Raw genomic sequence first — 25,615 nt, forward strand, 5'->3', positions numbered from 1 at the left:
TTTTGCAGTTTTTGTATTTGTTTTTTTCCCTTAAAGGCACAGTACCGTTTTTTATATTCTGCTTTTTCACATTAATTAAAGTGTTTTCAAAGCTTGCTGGTCTCATTACTAGCCTGTTAAACATGTCTGACATAGAGGAAACTCCTTGTTCATTATGTTTAGAAGCCATTGTGGAACCCCCTCTTAGTATGAAGATTTACCTGACAGAGGCCAGGTTGTCAAAACTTCTAAATTCCTGCCGTGTTCTTTATTCTACTTCTCGCCCTTCAGTGGCTCAGTGTATGGAAGTAATCGGCTTAATGGTAGTGGCAATGGACATAGTGCCGTTTGCCCGCCTATATCTCAGACCGCTGCAACTCTGCATGCTCAGTCAGTGGAATGGGGATTACACAGATTTGTCCCATCTACTAAATCTTGATCAAGAGACCAGGGATTCTCTTCTCTGGTGGTTATCTCGGGTCCATCTGTCCAAGGGTATGACCTTCCGCAGGCCATATTGGACAATAGTAACGACAGATGCCAGCCTTGTCTGGAACTCCCTGAAGGCTCCGGGTTTTGTGGACTCAGGAGGAGACACTCCTTCCGATAAACATTCTGGAACTAAGAGCGATATTCAATGCTCTTCAGGCTTGGCCTCAGCTAGCTGCGGTCAGGTTCATCAGATTTCAGTCGGACAACATCACGACTGTAGCCTACATCAACCATCAAGGGGGAACAAGGAGTTCCCTAGCAATGTTGGAGGTTTCAAAAATAATTCAATGGGCAGAGGTTCACTCTTGTCATCTATCAGCTATCCATATCCCAGGAGTAGAGTACTGGGAGGCGGATTTTATAAGTCGACAGACTTTTCATCCGGGGGAGTGGGAACTCCATCCGGAGGTGTTTGCACAGTTGATTCAACTTTGGGGCAAACCAGCACTGGATCTCATGGCGTCTCGTCAGAACGCCAAGCTTCCTTGTTACGGATCCAGGTCCAGGGATCCCAAGGCAGCGCTGATAGATCTTGGTCTTTCAACCTGGCTTATGTGTTTACACCATTTCCTCTGCTCCCTCGTCTGATTGCCAAGATCAAGCAGGAGAGAGCTTTGGTGATTTTGATAGCACCTGCGTGGCCACGCAGGACTTGGTATGCAGATCTGGTGGACATGTCATCCCTTCCACCATGGACTCTACCGCTGAGGCAGGACCTTCTACTTCAGGGTCCTTTCAACCATCCAAATCTAATTTCTCTGCGTCTGACTGCTTGGAGATTGAACGCTTGATTTTATCAAAACGTGGTTTCTCCGAGTCGGTCATTGATACCTTAATTCAGGCTCGAAAGCCTGTCACCAGGAAAATCTATCATAAGATATGGTGTAAATATCTTCATTGGTGTGAATCCAAGGGTTACTCATGGAGTAAAGTCAGGATTCCCAGGATATTATCTTTTCTCCAAGAAGGATTGGAGAATGGATTGTCAGCTAGTTCCTTAAAGGGACAGATTTCGGCTCTGTCTATTCTTTTGCACAAGCGTCTGGTGGATGTTCCAGACGTTCAGGCGTTTTGTCAGGCTTTAGTTAGAATCAAGCCTGTGTTTAAACCTGTTGCTCCGCCATGGAGTTTAAATTTAGTTCTTAAAGTTCTTCAAGGGGTTCCGTTTGAACCTCTGCATTCCATAGATATCAAGCTTTTATCTTGGAAAGTTCTGTTTCTGGTTTCGGCTCGAAGAGTTTCAGAGTTATCTGCCTTGCAGTGTGATTCCCCTTATCTGATCTTCCATGCAGATAAGGTAGTTTTGCGTACCAAACCTGGGTTTCTTCCTAAGGTGGTATCTAATAAGAATATCAATCAGGAGATTGTTGTTCCGTCACTGTGTCCTAATCCTTCTTCAAAGAAGGAACGTCTATTACACAATCTTGACGTGGTTCGTGCTTTAAAGTTTTATTTACAAGCTACTAAAGATTTACGTCAAACATCTGCATTGTTTGTTGTCTACTATGGACAGAGGAAAGGCCAAAAGGCTTCAGCAACTTCTCTTTCCTTTTGGTTAAGAAGTATAATTCGCTTAGCTTATGAGACTGCTGGCCAGCAGCCTCCTGAAAGAATTACAGCTCATTCCACTAGAGCGGTGGCTTCCACATGGGCTTTTAAAAATGAGGCTTCTGTTGAACAGATTTGTAAGGCGGCGACTTGGTCTTCGCTTCATACTTTTTTTCTAAATTCTACAAATTTGATACTTTTGCTTCTTCGGAGGGTATTTTTGGGAGAAAGGTCTTACAGGCAGTGATGCCTTCCATTTAAGCGCCTGCCTTGTCCCTCCCTTCATCCGTGTCCTATAGCTTCGGTATTGGTATCCCACAAGTAATGGATGAATCCGTGGACTGGATACACCTTACAAGAGAAAACAAAATTTATGCTTGCCTGATAAATTTATTTCTCTTGTGGTGTATCCAGTCCACGGCCCACCCTGTCATTTTAAGGCAGGTGTTTTTTATTTTTAAACTACAGTCACCACTGCACCCTATAGTTTCTCCTTTCTCTTGCTTGTCTTCGGTTGAATGACTGGAGGTGGCAGTTAGGGGAGGAGCTATATAGACAGCTCTGCTGTGGGTGATCCTCTTGCAGCTTCCTGTTGGGAAGGAGAATATCCCACAAGTAATGGATGAATCCGTGGACTGGATACACCACAAGAGAAATAAATTTATCAGGTAAGCATAAATTTTGTTTTTGGCCACTTTGGATGACTCTTCTGTCATCACTCCTAAGAAGTCTAGTAAGCTGAATAAATATTTTGATGTTCCTTTTGCGGTGGAGGTATTTCCTGTTTCAGACCGTGCTACAGAGATTACAACAACTCCCAGAATTTTCTTAAAGGTCCTGGGAGCGTTGTTGCAGTGGCGCCTTATCTGGATGACATTTTGGTTCAGGTGCCATCTTTACAGCTAGCAAGCTCTCACACAGAGTTGTCTTTTCTGCACTCCCATGGATTGAAGGTGAATTTAGGAAAAAGTTATTTGATTCCAGCTACAAGAGTGGTGTTTTTTTGAACCATAATAGATTCTCTGGAAATTTAAGATTTTTCTGACAGAGGCCAGACGAACAAAGATCTTCAACTCTTGTCCTGCCCTTCAGGCCTCTCCTCGGCCGTCAGTGGCTCAGTGTATGGAGGTTATTGGTATGATGGTGTCAGCTATGGACATCATTCCGTTTGCTCGGTTCCATCTCAGGCCTCTGCAGTTATGCATGCTCAATCAATGGAACGGGGATTATGCTGATCTGTCACCGCAAATTGTTCTGGATCAGGCGACGAGATTATCTTCCATGGTGGTTGTCTCAAGATCTCTCCCAGGGAACCTGCTTTCGCAGACCTACCTGGGTGATCGTGACCACGGATGCCAGTCTGCTGTGATGGGGAGCTGTCTGGGGATCATTAAGGCTCCAATGTTAATGTACTCAGGAGTCTGTTCTTTCCCTAAATATTCTAGCGCTGAGGCCAACCTTCAATGCTCTTCTGGCCTCATTTAGCTTCAGCCCAGTTTATCAGGTTTCAGTCGGACAACAATGTCAGTGGCTTACAACAGTCATCAGGGAGGTACTCAGAGTTCCTTGGCCATGACAGAGGTAGCCAAGATTATTCAGTGGGCGGAGACTTACAACTGCTTTCTGTCTGCAATCCACATTTCAGGGGTGGACAACTGGGAAGCGGATTTTTCTGAGCAGACAGACTTTTCATCCGGGGGAGTGGGCACTTCATCTGGAGGTGTTTTCCAGCTTGGTTCTCAAATGAGGACAGCTGAAGTTGGATCTCATGGCATCTCGTCATAATGCCAAGCTCCAGAGGTACGGGTCTAGGTCAAGGTATCCTCAGGCTGTACTGATAGATGCTCTGGCGGTTCTTTGGAATTTCAGTCTGGCTTACGTGTTTCCTTCGTTTGCTCTTCTTCCTCAGGTCATTGCTCGTATCAGACAGGAGAAGGCGTCAGTGATTCTCATTGCACCGACGTGGCCTCACAGAATCTGGTATGCATCTCTTCCACCTTGGAGACTTCCGCTGAGGAAGGACCTTCTAATTCAGGGGCCCTTCCTTCATCCAAATTTAGTTTCTCTGAAGCTGACTGCTTGTAGATTGAACGCTTGATATTCGCTAAGCGGGGGTTTTCTAAATCGGCAATTGAAACTTTGATTCAGGCTCGCAAGCCTGTAACTAGAAAAAAATACTATAAGATATGGCGTCAATATCTGTATTGGTGTAAATCCAGAGGGTTCTCTTGGATTAGAGTTAGGATTCCTAGGATTTTGTCTTTTCTCCAGGAGGGTCTGGAGAAGGGTTTATCTGCAAGTACCTTGAAGGGTCAAATTTCTGCTTTTATCTTTTTTGTTACACAAGCGTCTGGCGGATGTGCCAGATGTTCAATCTTTTTGTCAGGCCCTGGTTGGAATCCGGCCTATGTTTGTTTGTTACTCCTCCTTGGAGTCTTAATTTGGTTTTTAGAGTTCAACAGGCTTTGTTTGAGCCTATGCATTCTTTGGATATTAAGATGTTATCCTAGAAGGTTTTGTTTTTGGTTGCTATTTCTTCGGCTTGAAGAGTTTCAGAGCTTTCAGCATTGCAGTGTGAATCTCCTTACCCTATTTTTCATTCTGTTAAGGTAGTCCTGCATACTGCCTTAGGTTTCCTTCCCAAAGTGGTTTCTGATCGGAATATTAATCAAGAATCGTTGTTGCTTCTTTGTGTCCTAATCCTTCTTCTCATAAGGAGCGTTTGTTGCACAACCTGGATGTGGTTTGTGCGTTGAAATATTATTTGCAGGCAACTAAGGATTTTCGCCAGTCTTCTTCTTCTTCTTCTTCTTTGTTGTTTTTTCTGGGAAGCGCAAGGGTCAGAAAGCTACGGCTACTTCTCTTTCTTTCTGGCTGAAGAGTGTTATTCGCTTGGCATATGAGACTGCTGGACAGCAGCCTCCTGAGAAAATCACGGCTCATTCCACAAGGGCTGTTTCTTCTTGAGCCTTCAAAAATGAAGCTTCTGTGGAACAGATTTGCAAAGATGGCACTTGGTCATCTTTACTCACTTTTTCTAAATTTTATAAGTTTGATACTTTTTCTTCGGCTGAGGCTTCTTTTGGGAGAAAGGTTCTTCAAGCAGTGGTGCCTACGTTTAGGCTAACTGTCCTGTCCCTCCCTTATAATCCGTGTTCTCTGGCTTGGGTATTGGTTCCCAACAGTAATTATGATGATCCGTGGACTCACCGTGAGTCCACGGCCTGCCCTGTATTTTTCGGGCAGTTTATTTTTCTTTAAACCTCATGCACCTCATGTTACTTCCTTTCTCCTTTGCCTTTGGTCGAATGGCTGGTTGTGGGTAGGAGAGTGATATTTAACAAGTTTGCTGTGGTGCTCTTTGCCTCCTCCTGCTGGTCAGGAGTGATATTCCCAACAGTAATTATGATGATCCATGGACTAACCGTGTCAAGAAAGAAATAAGCATACATTTTCTTCTTTCAGTAAAAAATCAATTGCACATTAGTACATTTCAATTTCGATTAGAAACTTCTTTTTTTTTTGCAATACTTGCATGAGCAAAAGGCTTCTATTAGAAATCATTTTTTTACATTGAGACATTGTATGGTACATGTTCACGTTAAGCATGTTTATATATACTTAATGCACCAGCATTTTCCATTGTGTCTGGGAAGAGAGCTGTCGGTGGCATTATTTTATTTTTTTCATGTAATCTTGAGTCATTGCCATTGCAGTACGTAACACCACCAGCTGTCTGAGCAGACACTGTTAAAACTGCTGGTGCAAGGAGAATAACTAGATATGGTTCACTTACATAATCACAGTAAAATATCTTTTATTTAAAGTTGAAATGCACTATGGTGTACTTCAATTTTGACTTAATGTCCCTTTACAAATAATGCAACAAAAATGCCTTTTAAAATATACTCCCCTTTCAATGCAGTGTTTAATCCCCCCCCCAATTTTATTCAGATGTTTTGTACAAGATTAGTGGGATACTATTATGTATTGATTTAAACATAATGTGCTAAATGTTTTTTTCTAAATTTAATTTGGTATTTAACTTAAATCTTTGTTTTACAGATGAAGTGCCTGCAGACATGGTTGCAGAAGAATCAGGTCCTGGTGCACAGAATAGTCCTTATCAACTTCGCAGAAAAACTCTTGTCCCTAAAAGAACCACTTGCCCAACAAAGAGCAGTATGGAGGTGAGTGATCTTTGCTATCGTAAGAGTATTCCCTTTTGTCAAATGTTCAACGTTATGCATTTAAGTGTGAGGTTACAAGAGGATTTACCCGTTTCCTGGTATGAACTTTCTAATATATTTTGATAATATTTAGCGCTGCGTAAGTAACACTTATGAAATGGTAAACATAGTGCACATATCTTTGTTTCACTGTACTGGGGAGTGAAAGTCCTTTATGCATAGTCAGCAGTCTGTAACTGCACACATTTCACTATTTGCCAGAATAATATTTTTCATGTCCTGAAAAACAGGGACCAGTAAAACCTGTACAGTTGTGTGACGATTAAGCCTTTCCACCCAACTGTCACAATGGGGAGGGTGTGGGCATGAAGAGGATAATAGCACACAGCTCTTTGGTCCCTTACTTTTATCTCTACAAAGGACCTAAAGGGACACCAAATTAAACCCCAAATCCTGCCTATACCCCCCCAGTTACAACTCTCTGCCACCACCAAGAATTTTAAATTTAAAAAGGGTGTCTTGGAAACCCAATAACTCGCGCAATCAACAATGAGATAAATGTGCATTTTAACCTTGTCTCTTCAGAGTGTAAATTCACATACAAAGACAGAATTAGATGTTCTGTATGTTTTAATAACAAAATACCAATACAAGTTACACAGTGCCAAATTATAAAAACATTCAAAATAACAAGAGAGATGTTAAGATGTATTTCTTTAAAATAAAATAGAACATAATATAAGAACACAATACCTAATATAATTATTATTCAGACTCCAATAGGTTTGTGGAGAACACCCTTAGATGTTAGTTCTTTTTGTCCCAGGCCGGTTCTGCTTAAGTTTTTGGTAGCATTCAGTTCTAAGTCAGTGTTTCCTTTGTCTTGTCAAGGCCCTCACCCTTGTTATAATTTACAATCATTCAATCATTAGGTTTCTCACTGAAATTATTTACTAACAGTTTGTGCAATTATGGCACAAATGGTTGTAAATGCTTCTCTGGGATCCCAACTTTGTGAGGAGGATTAATAACAGAAGTGAGAAGGATAATAAGACACTTCCTAGCGACAAGGAGCTACTGAATCTGTAAGGATGGTGGAGATACAGAGAGCTTTTGCCTTTGATATACTGGCAACGAAAACACCGCAACGTCTTACTACATAAGAACTAAGCCTCAGCACCACTTCTGCAGAGCACCAACAATGGGGAGCCACGACTGAATCGTAGTCCACCTACATCCCAATTAGACTGCATTAGTTCAGAGGTTGACTCGACATAACCGCAAACTATTTCCACTCCATACCCTATACCTCGAACACTGATCCGGAACCTAATAGATTAACATCCCCAGTTTTAACATGGTGACTAGAATTGGGCTCATACTTACCGATTTTTGCACTGACATCGAGGAACATTTTAGGATCCTGGCCACATAAGTAAAAGCTCTTTTTGACCCTATCTGCGCTACCTATGTGGCTACTGATCATACGCCAACAGTCCAGAGTGTTCGAGAGGAGGTCTTGCCTTTCCGGTCGGGCGGTCCTGAGCTCTGAGTGAGCCTTGCATTTTAGAAGGGCTACTGGCAACTCAGCCAGCCGATCTAGTGACTTTCCCTAAGCATGCCACAGCATTTGAGGAGGTACGGACTGTGATATAAAAAATTATCTCAGAGACTAACCATGGCCCACACCTCTTAGTCCATTGCCTGGCTGGGGACAAAACATGGTGTGACAGGTAGTCTATTCAATGGTGCGCCCAGCAGTGCCCAGGACCAGAGAGGGGGGGATGTCGACTACAGACTTACTGAGGAGAGTTGAAAAACGCAGCCTATTGTCTGATGCAGGAGTGGTTTGGAAGTTCCTCCTGATCTGCAGTGCAATGCAAGTCTCAAGTTTAAAACTATAGAATGCTCTACTACAGCGAGTTGGTGTCGGCTAGATTCCAACCTTAATTGGATTGCTCACTGTCTCTCCTGGCCATGGACACGAGAGAATGAGGCTAAGGGCTGGTCACTTTGTGATATAAACAGCAACATCCAATACATTATGTGACTCTGAAGAGATTCTGTTGAGACCTTCACTCTAGGGCCTAGGCAATAGTTAGTAATTGTTTGCAGTTCTAATGTTTACAGAACAATAAGATGTTTGCATATGTACAGTATTCAAGCTCACAACATTAGAACAACTCTACCCCATACCCCTATGACTTGAGGATTACCTCAAGTATACATTACCCTCCATGAAACCCATATAGCTCCATTTTTGCTTTGTTGATTATACTGTTGTTGGTCAGCGTAGACTACTTCTTGGATGGATAAATCATAGATACACCTTAATAACTAAGCATATATCCAATCTCACTATATACTTATTCCAGTGGTCCCCCTACTATATCACCCCTTTCTCAGGCTTACATGTTAGAGATAATTACACTGAGTTGTTCTGCCTGGGAAGGTAGGCATAAGGTATCATGTTCTTTAAAATTAGAACGTGTCTAAACTCTTACTGCATATATCCTGTAACACAATATACTGACTTCTCCAATATACTCTTATCTTAGCCAGATACGGTTAATGTAGATCCTATAGTATTACCCTGATACACTTATCCCCCCACAGATATTTCTTACCAGGTAAGCATAGGAAAATGCATTCTACTGAAACCCCATTGTTCTCTCTATACCCCCTGAAATTCCACCCAGTTTAAGGTGTGTTAAGGGTCTATGAGTGGCTCTGGTTTTCTACTAGGGTTAACTATTTATTTACTGTTTTGTTATAGTTGAAGGGGATACACTATTATATAGATAGTTTAATAATTGTATTATTAAACAAGATTATACAATATGTGTTTCAAATTCTGCATACAAAATACTGTCTATTTAGTCCCATATCTTTATATATATCATATAACTCTACAACAACTCTTAGATTGTTATCTTGCGATATTCTTTCTAATTCGTAACACCTGCATAGTTTGGGACCTGAAAAGTTTGTAATCATAAAATATTGAATGTATGTACTAATCAAAAGCCTCAATAAAAATTATATTAAAAAGTCATCTTAAAAAATAAATAAAATAATTATACGAAAAGTCATCCTAATATAGAATTTCATAAAATATCATCCTCTTTTTATATTCTGTTTTCCCATATATTTTCTTACTTTGTTTTTAAATGTAAAAAAAACAAACAAACCAAATCTTTCTATGAGCCTTAACATCAACAGTACAAATAAATGAGGCAAGTGGTTACCAACAGTTTTTCTGCAATGACATCTCAGATCACTGCATGTTATGTGTGTTATTGTGATATGTTATGGTGAGGGGGTAATAAAGGCCTCTTAAAAAGCATCATAACCCCAAAAATATAACCAGAGTTGAGAGGTATTTGTCATTGTTGGGACAATTTGCTGGTAGTGGGAGGACACGGGACCACTCATTTTGAAACTAGCAATCCTGGTTTTTCAAATAAGGAGTTTCAAGTTTTTGCATGTATGGGGGGGGGGGGGTAGAAGCATAGGGGATACCCCACCCCCCTGATATTATTCCATATGCTTCTGGTTCTGAAAGGCGATCATTGTAAACACAGTGGTCAGTGGAGAACTACAGGACGTGACCACTACTTTTAAAAGAGTGGCCTCTCCTTTTTTTAAAAAGAGGAGCCACGGGGCCTTACACAGGTGGCATGCTAACTATCCACTCATTTTCCAGAATACTAGAATCCTTTCCTGCAGGTTTGGATTTGTGAAGCAAAGCTGCATCGATTAATATGTTTCTGGTGAAGATTGCAGCCAAGGGAAGTTTTACAAAACGACTGGATAGGTACAGCGGAAGCCTTTCACCATCAGTATTTCTCCCCCCCCTCTACTACTAATACGAGGGGACACAACTACTATTTAATATGTATGCAATTCTACGAGGAGATACAAACTTTATTGGTGGCTTTAGCCCAGAAAATGGACACTAATTTTGCACAAATGATCTTGGTTGCAAAAGCACGCCCACGCAAGCAGCCGGCTATAGATTTGCAAATGGCGACCGTAATGGGCCACGACCGCCATCATACCTGTCTACAACCACCTCCAAACGTGCTTGAGCCTATATTATCGGCCCCTGCTTTATGTGCTGCACCGCCTGTGAAGTTATTAGGTTATATTCAGTGCCGGGGAGGAGGAAGCTTTGTTGATACTACTAAACTAGTGATTGAGAGTATAACTGAAGAGAAGCAGTTACTTGCGTGGGTGAATGCGGCCGAACACCTGTCGCATCATAGGAGATTATCCACAGTTCTGGTGACATCCAGGGATCCATATCCTCTTGTGAGCCTTTTGCTAGCTGGGGCAGGAGCGATCCTGAACTCTTCTACTCAAATTTTGGTCCTTATTCCTGACGGCTAAGACTTCCTCAGGTGAACACTCTCAACTGCACTCTTTCTTCTCATCCTCCCTCCTGAGCCCTCCTTTTTGTTAGCGGTGGGACTGGTGTCACCCGCATGGGAGTCGGTTGATCCCATCTCTGTCCAAACTTTTTGCAGTTCTTAGTAGGGAGATGGTAACTCTCTGAATTACAACACTGGCAGACTGCAATAAAGGACGACATATTCTTCGCTCATAGAGAAACCTTCTTACCTGGGTTCTATCACAAACAGCAACATTGTTTTCTACCTTGGTTTATTAATACATATATATGAAACTTAATATGCTTTGCCTTAACAGCTCTCCATTTATTAATGGCATCTAGTTAGTCAGGTGTTTGTAAGTTGTATATTCACTCTACAGTTAGATACAGGAGTATGCCTCCCTGTTCCAATAATTATACAGTCGCTTGGGCAAAATACTTATTCTAGTTCTGTAGATGTTTGTTGTGTTATACTATGCCCTATCCAATCTTTAATCTAAACAAGCGGAGCTGTACCGATGAATAATAAAGTGGTGCCGTCTGCAAAAGAGTAGAAGTTGCCTGGTGGGGGGGGGGGGGGAGAGGACATTTATTTTATGTTAAAGTTTCTTAACTGTTAAAATTTACATTTGTTTTCTATTTCAAATTCCCTATCTTATTGGTAATTAATAATCTCTGCCAAGATCCATTTAGGGTATTTCCCCTTCCCCAAACTACCATAATTTGCGCATTAATATATGTTAATCTTGCAAACTATCCCATGTCCGCATAAAGTGTAGATTCCTCTCAATCCTAAAACCTTAGACTTAGGTGCCTGTGGCCAATAGATTTATAAGTGGAGGTTGTAGACTATACTTTTGTGTTAAATTATAAGAGAGACTCTGCTGTAGATCTGCAGCCACTCACGTTTACATTGTTTTTATGGTCGGCAATACTTATGCTTGTATAGCTCTGCTGGTATGCCTATGGCCATATGTTTGTGGCCGTGTATGTTTAACTATAAGTCTATTCTCTGCTCCCTACATATGGATTGCTTTCATCTGAGGATGACCTGTGCAGTGTGACCTTATTCCCCCTCCCAATAGTCTGGAGGTATATATATAACTTTGGTTGTATATATGTTATTATAGCTCCTATATCTTTCGTACTAAAGTGCCTTATTCTTAGCATATGGAGCGTTATAGGCTGTGTTAAGATAACTCTAGCGTAAATTTTGTTAGATTACTTTGTTAGGTTACCTTCATTAATAGTTTTTCTCAAGCTTTACCTTATACATTTATTGATGTTGGTGGTTCAAGACGTTTAGGCAGATTTACAGTTAATTTAGCTATAGAACTACTCATGTGCAGCCCCCCTCTTTATTTATATGGTGGCCTTGGCCTTATACCTTAGAGATTACAATTTATTATTAAGCATCCCATAGTTAATTACTAGATCCCCCTCTTCCTTATATTAATACCCCTCTAACCTTTTACCCCTTTAAAAACTTAGCGTTGCTTACCCGCTGAATATCCCCCCCCCCTATTCCCCCTTCTCATTTTCTTTTTCTTAAATATTTCTCCAAATACTTATATCGTATATAAAATGTCTGTTGACCCATCAAGTGTCCAAAGCTCTCAGCTATCTAGATTACTATCCTAGAATAGAGGTTACATACTATTGTTTGTATATTTTTTATTTTTGCCATCCTCGTATGAGATTTTCTAGTAAGAGCCGAACTTATGCTATATTTAATATACTGTGGGTCCCATTAGTAGCTACTGAATTTTCCTTATAGTTCATTTGATCCGAGAGGATCTTGCTTATGGCTACTTATATATAACTATATAAAATTATATAATGAGGATTCCATCTAGCCAATTAATTAACTGGCCTACTGTAATGATATATTTTCTCTGTCAATTGTGTCGCTGGATTGTGAAATACCATTAATGTTCTTGGTTGTATTTACTTATGGTCACTTTATTTTTGACATGAGATTCTTTGTATTTGTCATTTTTCTTACAATCCTCAATAAAAAATAATAATAAAAAAAAAGAGGAGCCACGTACCTTGTGGTAGTGCATATTTTGGGGTGCAAGGGGTCACTTTTATAGTTCAGATGGCTGTAAAAGGCATCAAGTATATAGGTTATTGCTATTTCTATGACAGTCACCTGCTATTTAAAGGGGCATGAGATTTCATTATGGACAATCTCCGCTTTCATATAAGAAGTGTTGGGTGTATGTATGCCAGTGATGTGCAGTCACTAGAGGCAGGTGAGGCAGTGCTTCACCTCTCATATGGGCAAAAATATATATTTTTTTATGGGCTTTAAAAAAATAAAATAAAAAAATTGCAATTTTTTTCCCCAGCATTTTTTTTTTCACAGATACATGTTGTGCAATGGAGAGGCACAAGCAGGTCTGCCCACCATTACACAACATGCTGCGCCATCTACTGGATGACAGTGGTTAAGATCATTGGATGGCCCATTAACTGCTTATTTGAGGCAGTCCTATTTGGGCTGACCCAATCCAGTGAGAGGCATTAGTAAGTGGAACTTAGGGTTGGGGCTGGATGTTAAATCATATAAAACAAAACAAAAACGGAAAAAAACTAATTTAATTTATTTTGTTGCTGTGCTGTGAAGCTGCCAGCTTTTGCTTAAGTGAAAAAGAGAGTTCTGTACTTCCCCTCTAAGTGCAGTGGAATGTGCCACTGTCACTTCCTTAATACAGACAGAGGCAGAGCAGGAAGAGATTCAGTCAATAAGCAGTGTTTAAGACACATCTTTGAAGTAAGTTCTACAACCTTAGATTTCACTGAAAGGGATTCTGTTAGTGAAAATTATAATTTAATGAATGTGGTTTAGTGGGTTTTTTTTACTCTTTTACAGCAGGGTCGTTTTTGTATTTTGTTTCCTCAACCTTTACACCCACTAACTTAACAACTTGCCTTCACTTTCTGAACTCTCTGTAGCTCTGCTGTTTTATTACTTAAAAATGCAGTGGTCTCTCTCCCTCCCCCCTTGTGTGTGTGTCGCTCTCTCTCTCTCTCTCTCTCTCTCTCTATCTATCTATCTATCTATCTATCCATCTCTCTCCTTATGTGTTGTTCTCCCCATGGTCTCTCTGTCTCTCTTCCTCCCCCTCTGATTCTCTCATCCCTTATGTGTCTCTCTAACCCTCTGTGTTTGATTGTGTCTCTCTCTCTTTCTCTAACCCTCTGTGTGTGATTGTGTGTGTCTCTCTCTCTTTCTCTCTCTCTCTAACCCTCTGTGTGTCTCTCTCTCTCTCTCTCTCTCTCTCTCTAACCCTCTAACCCTCTGTGTGTCTCTCTCTTTCTCTCTCTCTCTAACCCTCTGTGTGTGTGTCTCTCTCTCTCTCTCTCTCTTTTTCTCTCTCTCTCTCTAACCCTCTGTGTCTCTCTCTCTCTCTCTCTAACCCTCTGTGTGTGTCTCTCTCTCTCTCTCTCTCTAACCCTCTGTGTGTGTGTGTGTCTCTCTCTCTCTCTCTCTCTCTAACCCTCTGTGTGTGTCTTTCTCTTTCTCTCTCTTTCTCTCTCTAACCCTCTGTGTATGTGTTTCTGTCTACCTTTTATTTATTTAATTAATGAATTGGTAGTGCCATCTGATGGTGTTTTTTTTTTTTTAAAGGGGTGGGGTCAAGCGCCCCACCATCTTTAAATTTCACCAGCCGCCACTGGATCAAGAAATTTTTATATTTACTGAACAATGAAAGAATCTATAAGCATAATTTGCAGCATTAAAGTAAAAAGTATGTTTTAAACATATTTTAATGGGCATGGATTTCTAGATCTCATAATCAGAGCAAGCATTTTGTTATCTGGCAAGTGTTTCTGTTTACAATCCTTTAGACTAAAATCAGATGTTTACTAAGTTGACCAGTTTTCCAAGACACCATTTAAAGGGACATGAAAACCATATGTTTTCTTTCATGATTTAGAAAGAACATGCAATTTAAATAACTTTCCAATTTAAGGCTAATATCTAATTGTCTTCATTCTTTTGATATCCTTTGTTGAAAATCATATCTAAATATGCTCAGTAGCTGCTGATTGGTGGCTGCACATAGATACCTCATGTGATTGGCTCACCCATGTGCATTGCTATTTCTTCAACAAAGGATATCTAAAGAATGAAGGCATATCCAAGCCACTGCCTCACCAGCCTCTGACGTCACTGCACATCACTGATGTATGCTGTCTTATGGGGATAGGGGCATATTTGCGGCCACTATCCCCTATAAAGTAAACATATTATGTAGGTGATTGGCATGAAAATGGCTATCCCCTACTGATGACAGACGTGAGAGAGCCCATACTGGAAAGAGGGAATTCCCCTCTTTTTTTTAAACTGGGGTCTCATACACATTTGTTTTGATTGGGGGGGAGTGCCCCCTACTCACACGGACTGTCTACTTGGGTCAGGTTATCACTATTACTTTGGGTATCACCTGAAAATTAGAGGGGGGTGTGACCCCTCATTTGAAAGGGCCCACTCCCCTCATTTGAAAGGGCAGACTCCCCTCTTTCAAATAAAAGGTTACTTGCCACTCTAGCCAAAAAGGGGGAGACAATGGCTCCATTAGTCCCCTCCACCTCAAGTTAATTAACATTTTAAATGCTTCTGCAGGTAATCAGTTTTCTCCAACATAGGTGTGTCCGGTCCACGGCGTCATCCTTACTTGTGGGATATTCTCTTCCCCAACAGGAAATGGCAAAGAGCCCAGCAAAGCTGGTCACATGATCCCTCCTAGGCTCCGCCTACCCCAGTCATTCTCTTTGCCGTTGTACAGGCAACATCTCCACGGAGATGGCTTAGAGTTTTTTAGTGTTTAACTGTAGTTTTTCATTATTCAATCAAGAGTTTGTTATTTTCAAATAGTGCTGGTACGTACTATTTACTCAGAAACAGAAAAGAGATGAAGAATTCTGTTTGTATGAGGAAAATGATTTTAGCAACCGTAACTAAAATCCATGGCTGTTCCACACAGGACTGTTGAGAGCAATTAACTTCAGTTGGGGGAACAGAGTGCAGTCTCTTACTGCTTGAGGTATGACACATTCTAACAAGACGATGTAATGCTGGAAGCTGTCATTTTCCCTATGGGATCCGGTAAGCCATGTTTATTACGATTGTAAATAAGGGCTTCACAAGGGCTTATTTAAACTGTAGACTTTTTCTGGGCTAAATCGATTGATTATTAACACATATTTAGCCTTGAGGAATCATTTTATCTGGGTATTTTGATATAATAATATCGGCAGGCACTGTTTTAGACACCTTATTCTTTAGGGGCTTTCCCAAAGCATAGGCAGAGTCTCATTTTCGCGCCGGTGTTGCGCACTTGTTTTTGAGAGGCATGGCATGCAGTCGCATGTGAGAGGAGCTCTGATACTTATAAAAGACTTCTGAAGGCGTCATTTGGTATCGTATTCCCCTTTGGGTTTGGTTGGGTCTCAGCAAAGCAGATACCAGGGACTGTAAAGGGGTTTAAAGCTTAAAACGGCTCCGGTTCCGTTATTTTAAGGGTTAAAGCTTCCAAAATTGGTGTGCAATATTTTCAAAGCTTTAAGACGCTGTGGTGAAAATTTGGTGAATTTTGAACAATTCCTTCATGTTTTTTCGCAATTGCAGTAATAAAGTGTGTTCAGTTTAAAATTTAAAGTGACAGTAACGGTTTTATTTTAAAACGTTTTTTGTACTTTCTGATCAAGTTTATGCCTGTTTAACATGTCTGAGCTACCAGATAGACTGTGTTCTGAATGTGGGGAAGCCAGAATTCCTATTCATTTAAATAAATGTGATTTATGTGATAATGACAATGATGCCCAAGATGATTCCTCAAGTGAGGGGAGTAAGCATGGTACTGCATCATTCCCTCCTTCGTCTACACGAGTCTTGCCCACTCAGGAGGCCCCTAGTACATCTAGCGCGCCAATACTCCTTACTATGCAACAATTAACGGCTGTAATGGATAATTCTGTCAAAAACATTTTAGCCAAAATGAACCCTTGTCAGCGTAAGCGTGGCTGCTCTGTTTTAGTTACTGAAGAGCATGACGACGCTGATATTAATATCTCTGAAGGGCCCCTAACCCAATCTGAGGGGGCCAGGGAGGTTTTGTCTGAGGGAGAAATTACTGATTTAGGGAACATTTCTCAGCAGGCTGAATCTGATGTGATTACATTTAAATTTAAATTGGAACATCTCCGCATTTTGCTTAAGGAGGTATTATCCACTCTGGATGATTGTGAAAATTTAGTCATCCCAGAGAAACTATGTAAAATGGACAAGTTCTTAGAGGTGCCGGGGCTCCCAGAAGCTTTTCCTATACCCAAGCGGGTGGCGGACATTGTTAATAAAGAATGGGAAAGGCCCGGTATTCCTTTCGTCCCTCCCCCCATATTTAAAAAATTGTTTCCTATGGTCGACCCTAGAAAGGACTTATGGCAGTCAGTCCCCAAGGTCGAGGGAGCGGTTTCTACTTTAAACAAACGCACCACTATTCCCATAGAGGATAGTTGTGCTTTCAAAGATCCTATGGATAAAAAATTAGAAGGTTTGCTTAAAAAGATGTTTGTTCAGCAGGGTTACCTTCTACAACCCATTTCATGCATTGTCCCTGTCACTACTGCCGCATATTTCTGGTTTGATGAACTGCTTAAGGTGCTCGATAGTGACTCTCCTCCTTATGAGGAGATTATGGACAGAATCAATGCTCTCAAATTGGCTAATTCTTTCACTCTAGACGCCTCTTTGCAATTGGCTAAGTTAGCGGCTAAGAACTCTGGGTTTGCTATTGTGGCGCGCAGAGCGCTTTGGTTGAAATCTTGGTCGGCTGATGCGTCTTCCAAGAACAAGCTACTAAACATTCCTTTCAAGGGGAAGACGTTGTTTGGTCCTGACTTGAAAGAGATTATCTCTGATATCACTGGGGGTAAGGGCCACGCCCTTCCTCAGGATCGGCCTTTCAAGGCAAAAAATAGACCTAATTTTCGTCCCTTTCGTAAAAACGGACCAGCCCAAGGTGCTACGTCCTCTAAGCAAGAGGGTAATACTTCTCAGGCCAAGCCAGCTTGGAGACCAATGCAAGGCTGGAACAAGGGAAAGCAGGCCAAGAAACCTGCCACTGCTACCAAGACAGCATGAAATATTGGCCCCCGATCCGGGACCGGATCTGGTGGGGGGCAGACTCTCTCTCTTCGCTCAGGCTTGGGCAAGAGATGTTCTGGATCCTTGGGCGCTAGAAATAGTCTCCCAGGGTTATCTTCTGGAATTCAAGGGACTTCCCCCAAGGGGGAGGTTCCACAGGTCGCAGTTGTCTTCAGACCACATAAAAAGACAGGCGTTCTTACATTGTGTAGAAGACCTGTTAAAAATGGGAGTGATTCATCCTGTTCCATTAAGAGAACAAGGGATGGGGTTCTACTCCAATCTGTTCATAGTTCCCAAAAAAGAGGGAACGTTCAGACCAATCCTAGATCTCAAGATCTTAAACAAATTTCTCAAGGTCCCATCGTTCAAGATGGAAACCATTCGAACTATCCTTCCTTCCATCCAGGAAGGTCAATTCATGACCACGGTGGATTTAAAGGATGCGTATCTACATATTCCTATCCACAAGGAACATCATCGGTTCCTAAGGTTTGCATTCCTGGACAAACATTACCAGTTCGTGGCGCTTCCTTTCGGATTAGCCACTGCTCCAAGGATTTTCACAAAGGTACTAGGGTCCCTTCTAGCGGTGCTAAGACCAAGGGGCATTGCAGTAGTACCCTACCTGGACGACATTCTGATTCAAGCGTCGTCCCTTCCTCAAGCAAAGGCTCACACGGACATTGTCCTGGCCTTTCTCAGATCTCACGGCTGGAAAGTGAACGTGGAAAAGAGTTCTCTATCCCCGTCAACAAGGGTTCCCTTCTTGGGAACAATTATAGACTCCTTAGAAATGAGGATCTTTCTAACAGAGGCCAGAAAAACAAAGCTTCTGGACTCTTGTCGGATACTTCATTCCGTTCCTCTTCCTTCCATAGCTCAGTGCATGGAAGTGATCGGGTTGATGGTGGCGGCGATGGACATAGTTCCTTTTGCGCGCATTCATCTAAGACCATTACAACTGTGCATGCTCAGTCAGTGGAATGGGGACTATACAGACTTGTCTCCGAAGATACAAGTAAATCAGAGGACCAGAGACTCACTCCGTTGGTGGCTGTCCCTGGACAATCTGTCTCAAGGGATGATGTTCCACAGACCAGAGTGGGTCATTGTCACGACCGACGCCAGTCTGATAGGCTGGGGCGCGGTCTGGGGATCCCTGAAAGCTCAGGGTCTTTGGTCTCGGGAAGAATCTCTTCTACCGATAAATATTCTGGAACTGAGAGCGATATTCAATGCGCTCCAGGCCTGGCCCCAGCTTGCGAGGACCAGGTTCATTCGGTTTCAATCAGACAACATGACGACTGTTGCGTACATCAACCATCAGGGGGGAACAAGGAGTTCCCTAGCGATGGAAGAAGTAACCAAAATTATTCTTTGGGCGGAGTCTCACTCCTGCCACCTGTCTGCTATCCACATCCCAGGAGTGGAAAATTGGGAAGCGGATTTTCTGAGTCGTCAGACATTGCATCCGGGGGAGTGGGAACTCCATCCGGAAATCTTTGCCCAAGTCACTCACCTGTGGGGCATTCCAGACATGGATCTGATGGCCTCTCGTCAGAACTTCAAAGTTCCTTGCTACGGGGCCAGATCCAGGGATCCCAAGGCGGCTCTAGTGGATGCACTAGTAGCACCTTGGACCTTCAAACTAGCTTATGTGTTCCCGCCATTTCCTCTCATCCCCAGGCTGATAGCCAGGATCAAGCAGGAGAGGGCGTCGGTGATCTTGATAGCTCCTGCGTGGCCACGCAGGACTTGGTATGCAGATCTGGTGAATATGTCATCGGCTCCACCTTGGAAGCTACCTTTGAGACGAGACCTTCTTGTTCAGGGTCCGTTCGAACATCCGAATCTGGTTTCACTCCAGCTGACTGCGTGGAGATTGAACGCTTGATTTTATCGAAGCGAGGATTCTCAGATTCTGTGATCGATACTCTTGTTCAGGCCAGAAAGCCTGGGACTAGAAAGATTTACCACAAAATTTGGAAAAAATATTTCTGTTGGTGTGAATCTAAAGGATTCCCTTGGGACAAGGTTAAGATTCCTAGGATTCTATCCTTCCTTCAAGAAGGATTGGAAAAAGGATTATCTGCAAGTTCCCTGAAGGGACAGATTTCTGCCTTGTCGGTATTACTTCACAAAAAGCTGGCAGCTGTGCCAGATGTTCAAGCCTTTGTTCAGGCTCTGGTTAGAATCAAGCCTGTTTACAAACCTTTGACTCCTCCTTGGAGTCTCAATTTAGTTCTTTCAGTTCTTCAGGGGGTTCCGTTTGAACCCTTACATTCCGTTGATATTAAGTTATTATCTTGGAAAGTTTTGTTTTTAGTTGCGATTTCTTCTGCTAGAAGAGTCTCAGAATTATCTGCTCTGCAGTGTTCTCCTCCTTATCTGGTGTTCCATGCAGATAAGGTGGTTTTACGTACTAAACCTGGTTTTCTTCCAAAAGTTGTTTCTAACAAAAACATTAACCAGGAGATTATCGTACCTTCTCTGTGTCCAAAACCAGTTTCAAAGAAGGAACGTTTGTTGCACAATTTGGATGTTGTTCGCGCTCTAAAATTCTATTTAGATGCTACAAAGGATTTTAGACAAACATCTTCCTTGTTTGTTGTTTATTCAGGTAAAAGGAGAGGTCAAAAAGCAACTTCTACCTCTCTCTCTTTTTGGATTAAAAGCATCATCAGATTGGCTTACGAGACTGCCGGACGGCAGCCTCCCGAAAGAATCACAGCTCATTCCACTAGGGCTGTGGCTTCCACATGGGCCTTCAAGAACGAGGCTTCTGTTGATCAGATATGTAGGGCAGCGACTTGGTCTTCACTGCACACTTTTACCAAATTTTACAAGTTTGATACTTTTGCTTCTTCTGAGGCTATTTTTGGGAGAAAGGTTTTGCAAGCCGTGGTGCCTTCCATTTAGGTGACCTGATTTGCTCCCTCCCTTCATCCGTGTCCTAAAGCTTTGGTATTGGTTCCCACAAGTAAGGATGACGCCGTGGACCGGACACACCTATGTTGGAGAAAACAGAATTTATGTTTACCTGATAAATTTCTTTCTCCAACGGTGTGTCCGGTCCACGGCCCGCCCTGGTTTTTTTAATCAGGTCTGATATTTTATTTTCTTTAACTACAGTCACCACGGTACCATATGGTTTCTCCTATGCAAATATTCCTCCTTAACGTCGGTCGAATGACTGGGGTAGGCGGAGCCTAGGAGGGATCATGTGACCAGCTTTGCTGGGCTCTTTGCCATTTCCTGTTGGGGAAGAGAATATCCCACAAGTAAGGATGACGCCGTGGACCGGACACACCGTTGGAGAAAGAAATTTATCAGGTAAACATAAATTCTGTTTTTACAGTGTTCACCCACAACTTAGTGGCATGCCACCCCTCAGGGACAGACTTTCTCCTCTTTCAAATGAGGGGTCACTTGTTATTGTAAGTGTCTTGAGCAGAGATACAGGCTTCTAAAGCCCTCTTCCCCAGCCCTCTGGCTAGCTGTCTCGCTGCCAGCTCTGGCAAAAAGCCCCGCTCCTTGTGACAGCTATGGAGAAGGGAGCTTCGGTTTCCTTTCCCCCTGTCCTCAGGATTAGGAGGAGGACCCCTTATTGACAGACCTGTGTTTGTCATCTGCACTGCATGAAAGACGTGTATGACGAGGATGCCTCGTCATGTGCATCTAACACGTTAAATGCTAGTGCACAAGTTATAGTGCATTCAGAAAGTATTTAGACCCATTCATTTTTTTCACATTTTGTTATGTTGCAACATTATACTATAATGGTTCAAATGATTTATTTTCACATCAATCTACTTTCCATACCCCATAATGACCATACAAAAAAACCCTGATTTCTTCTGTTAAGTGTGATCAGTCCACGGGTCATCATTACTTCTGGGATATTACTCCTCCCCAACAGGAAGTGCAAGAGGATTCACCCAGCAGAGCTGCATATAGCTCATCCCCTCTACGTCACTCCCAGTCATTCTCTTGCACCCAACGACTAGATAGGATGTGTGAGAGGACTATGGTGATTATACTTAGTTTTATATCTTCAATCAAATGTTTGTTATTTTAAAATAGCACCGGAGTGTGTTATTACCTCTCTGGCAGAGTTTGAAGAAGAATCTACCAGAGTTTTTGCTATGATTTTAGCCGGAGTAGTTAAGATCATATTGCTGTTTCTCGGCCATCTGAGGAGAGGTAAACTTCAGATCAGGGGACAGCGGGCAGATGAATCTGCATAGAGGTATGTAGCAGCTTTTATTTTCTGACAATGGAATTGATGAGAAAATCCTGCCATACCGATATAATGTCATGTATGTATACTTTACACTTCAGTATTCTGGGGAATGGTACTTCACTAGAATTACACTGTAAGAAGTACATAAAGCTGTTTAATAACTAGAAATTATGTTTAACGTTTTTGCTGGAATGTAAAATCGTTTTCATTTGCTGAGGTACTGAGTGAATAAATGTTTGGGCACTATTTTTCCACTTGGCAGTTGCTTATTCTTTTTTCTGACAGTTTCTGTTTTCTCTCACTGCTGTGTGTGAGGGGGAGGGGCCGTTTTTTGGCGCTTTTGCTACGCATCAAATATTTCAGTCAGCAGCTCATTGTATTTCCTGCATGAACCGGTTCATCTCTACAGAGCTCAGGGGTCTTCAAAACTTATTTTGAGGGAGGTAATTTCTCTCAGCAGAGCTGTGAGAATTATAGTTGACTGAGATAAAAAACGTTTATTCTGTAATTTGTTTCCTGCTTTCAGAATTTGTTATCTTTGCTAATGGGATTAAACCTTTGCTAAAGTTGTGTTGTTTACACTATAACTGTTTTCAATTTATTAATTTTCAACTGTCATAGATCTTCTGTGCTTCTTAAAGGCACAGTACGTTTTTAATATTATTCTAATTGAATTGTATTCCAAGTTGCAAGTTTATTTGCTAGTGTGTTAAACATGTCTGATTCAGAGGATGATACCTGTGTCATTTGTTGCAATGCCAAAGTGGAGCCCAATAGAAATTTATGTACTAACTGTATTGATGCTACTTTAAATAAAAGTCAATCTGTACAAATTGAACAAATTTCACCAAACAACGAGGGGAGAGTTATGCCGACTAACTCGCCTCACGTGTCAGTACCTGCATCTCCCGATCGGGAGGTGCGTGATATTGTAGCGCCGAGTACATCTGGGCGGCCATTACAAATCACATTACAGGATATGGCTACTGTTATGACTGAAGTTTTGGCTAAATTACCAGAACTAAGAGATAAGCGTGATCACTCTGGGGTGAGAACAGAGTGCGCTGATAATATTAGGGCCATGTCAGACACTGCGTCACAGGTGGCAGAACATGAGGACGGAGAACTTCATTCTGTGGGTGACGGTTCTGATCCAAACAGACTGGATTCAGATATTTCAAATTTTAAATTTAAACTGGAAAACCTCCGTGTATTACTAGGGGAGGTGTTAGCGGCTCTGAATGATTGTAACACAGTTGCAATACCAGAGAAAATGTGTAGGTTGGATAAATATTTTGCGGTACCGGCGAGTACTGAGGTTTTTCCTATACCTAAGAGACTTACTGAAATTGTTACTAAGGAGTGGGATAGACCCGGTGTGCCGTTCTCACCCCCTCCGATATTTAGAAAAATGTTTCCAATAGACGCCACCACACGGGACTTATGGCAAACGGTCCCTAAGGTGGAGGGAGCAGTTTCTACTTTAGCTAAGCGTACCACTATCCCGGTGGAGGATAGCTGTGCTTTTTCAGATCCAATGGATAAAAAATTAGAGGGTTACCTTAAGAAAATGTTTGTTCAACAAGGTTTTATATTGCAACCCCTTGCATGCATTGCGCCGATCACGGCTGCAGCGGCATTCTGGATTGAGTCTCTGGAAGAGAACATTAGTTCAGCTACTCTGGACGACATTACGGACAGGCTTAGAGTCCTTAAACTAGCTAATTCATTCATTTCGGAGGCCGTAGTACATCTTACTAAACTTACGGCGAAGAATTCAGGATTCGCCATTCAGGCACGCAGGGCGCTGTGGCTAAAATCCTGGTCAGCTGATGTTACTTCTAAGTCTAAATTGCTTAATGTACCTTTCAAAGGGCAGACCTTATTCGGGCCCGGGTTGAAAGAGATTATCGCTGACATTACAGGAGGTAAAGGCCATGCCCTGCCTCAGGACAAAGCCAAAGCTAAGGCTAGACAGTCTAATTTTCGTTCCTTTCGTAATTTCAAAGCTGGAGCAGCATCAACTTCCTCTGCACCAAAACAGGAAGGAGCCGTTGCTCGCTACAGACAAGGCTGGAAACCTAACCAGTCCTGGAACAAGGGCAAGCAGACCAGGAAACCTGCTGCTGCCCCTAAAACAGCATGAATTGAGGGCCCCCGATCCGGGATCGGATCTAGTGGGGGGCAGACTTTCTCTCTTCGCCCAGGCTTGGACAAGAGATGTCCAGGATCCCTGGGCGCTAGAGATAATATCTCAGGGATACCTTCTGGACTTCAAATACTCTCCTCCAAGAGAGAGATTTCATCTGTCAAGGTTGTCAACAATCCAGACAAAGAAAGAGGCGTTTCTACGCTGCGTACAAGAGCTCTTGTTAATGGGAGTAATCCATCCTGTTCCACGATCGGAACAGGGACAGGGGTTTTACTCAAATCTGTTTGTGGTTCCCAAAAAAGAGGGAACTTTCAGACCAATCCTGGACTTAAAGATCCTAAACAAATTCCTAAGAGTTCCATCGTTCAAGATGGAGACTATTCGGACAATTTTACCTATGATCCAAGAGGGTCAGTACATGACCACTGTAGATTTAAAAGATGCCTACCTTCACATACCGATTCACAAAGATCATTACCGGTACCTAAGGTTTGCCTTCCTAGACAGGCATTACCAGTTTGTGGCTCTTCCATTCGGATTGGCTACAGCTCCAAGAATCTTCACAAAGGTTCTGGGTGCTCTTCTGGCGGTACTAAGACCGCGGGGAATCTCGGTAGCTCCATACCTAGACGACATTCTGATTCAAGCTTCAAGCTTTCAAACTGCCAAGTCTCATACAGAGTTAGTACTGGCATTTCTAAGGTCACATGGATGGAAGGTGAACGAAAAGAAAAGTTCACTCGTTCCACTCACAAGAGTTCCCTTCCTGGGGACTCTTATAGATTCTGTAGAAATGAAGATTTACCTGACAGAGGACAGGCTAACAAGACTTCAAAGTGCTTGCCGCACCCTTCATTCCATTCAACACCCGTCAGTGGCTCAATGCATGGAGGTAATCGGCTTAATGGTAGCGGCAATGGACATAGTACCCTTTGCACGCTTACACCTCAGACCACTGCAACTGTGCATGCTAAGTCAGTGGAATGGGGATTACTCAGACTTATCCCCTTCTCTGAATCTGGATCAAGAGACCAGAAATTCTCTTCTATGGTGGCTTTCTCGGCCACATCTGTCCAGGGGGATGCCATTCAGCAGACCAGACTGGACAATTGTAACAACAGACGCCAGCCTTCTAGGTTGGGGTGCCGTCTGGAACTCTCTGAAGGCTCAGGGACAATGGAGTCAAGAGGAGAGTCTCCTGCCAATAAACATTCTGGAATTGAGAGCAGTTCTCAATGCCCTCCTGGCTTGGCCCCAGTTGACAACTCGGGGGTTCATCAGGTTTCAGTCGGACAACATCACGACTGTAGCTTACATCAACCATCAGGGAGGGACAAGAAGCTCCCTAGCTATGATGGAAGTTTCAAAGATAATTCGCTGGGCAGAGTCTCACTCTTGCCACCTGTCAGCAATCCACATCCCGGGAGTGGAGAACTGGGAGGCGGATTTCTTAAGT

At 42.4% G+C, this 25,615-nt stretch overlaps 1 protein-coding gene across 1 annotated transcript in view; it reads left to right on the plus strand.

Annotated features, from left to right (window-relative positions):
- The window catches only part of FBXO11 (F-box protein 11), a 379,957-nt gene that overhangs the window by 60,432 nt on the left and 293,910 nt on the right, over positions 1 to 25,615 (plus strand). Inside the window, exon 2 of the mRNA XM_053712228.1 lies at positions 6,085 to 6,209. Coding sequence (XP_053568203.1) covers positions 6,085 to 6,209 — 125 coding nt within the window. The remainder of the gene's footprint in view (positions 1 to 6,084; positions 6,210 to 25,615) is intronic.

The sequence above is a fragment of the Bombina bombina genome, chromosome 4 (genome assembly GCF_027579735.1).
Source record: "Bombina bombina isolate aBomBom1 chromosome 4, aBomBom1.pri, whole genome shotgun sequence".
NCBI classification, from domain to species: domain Eukaryota; kingdom Metazoa; phylum Chordata; class Amphibia; order Anura; family Bombinatoridae; genus Bombina; species Bombina bombina.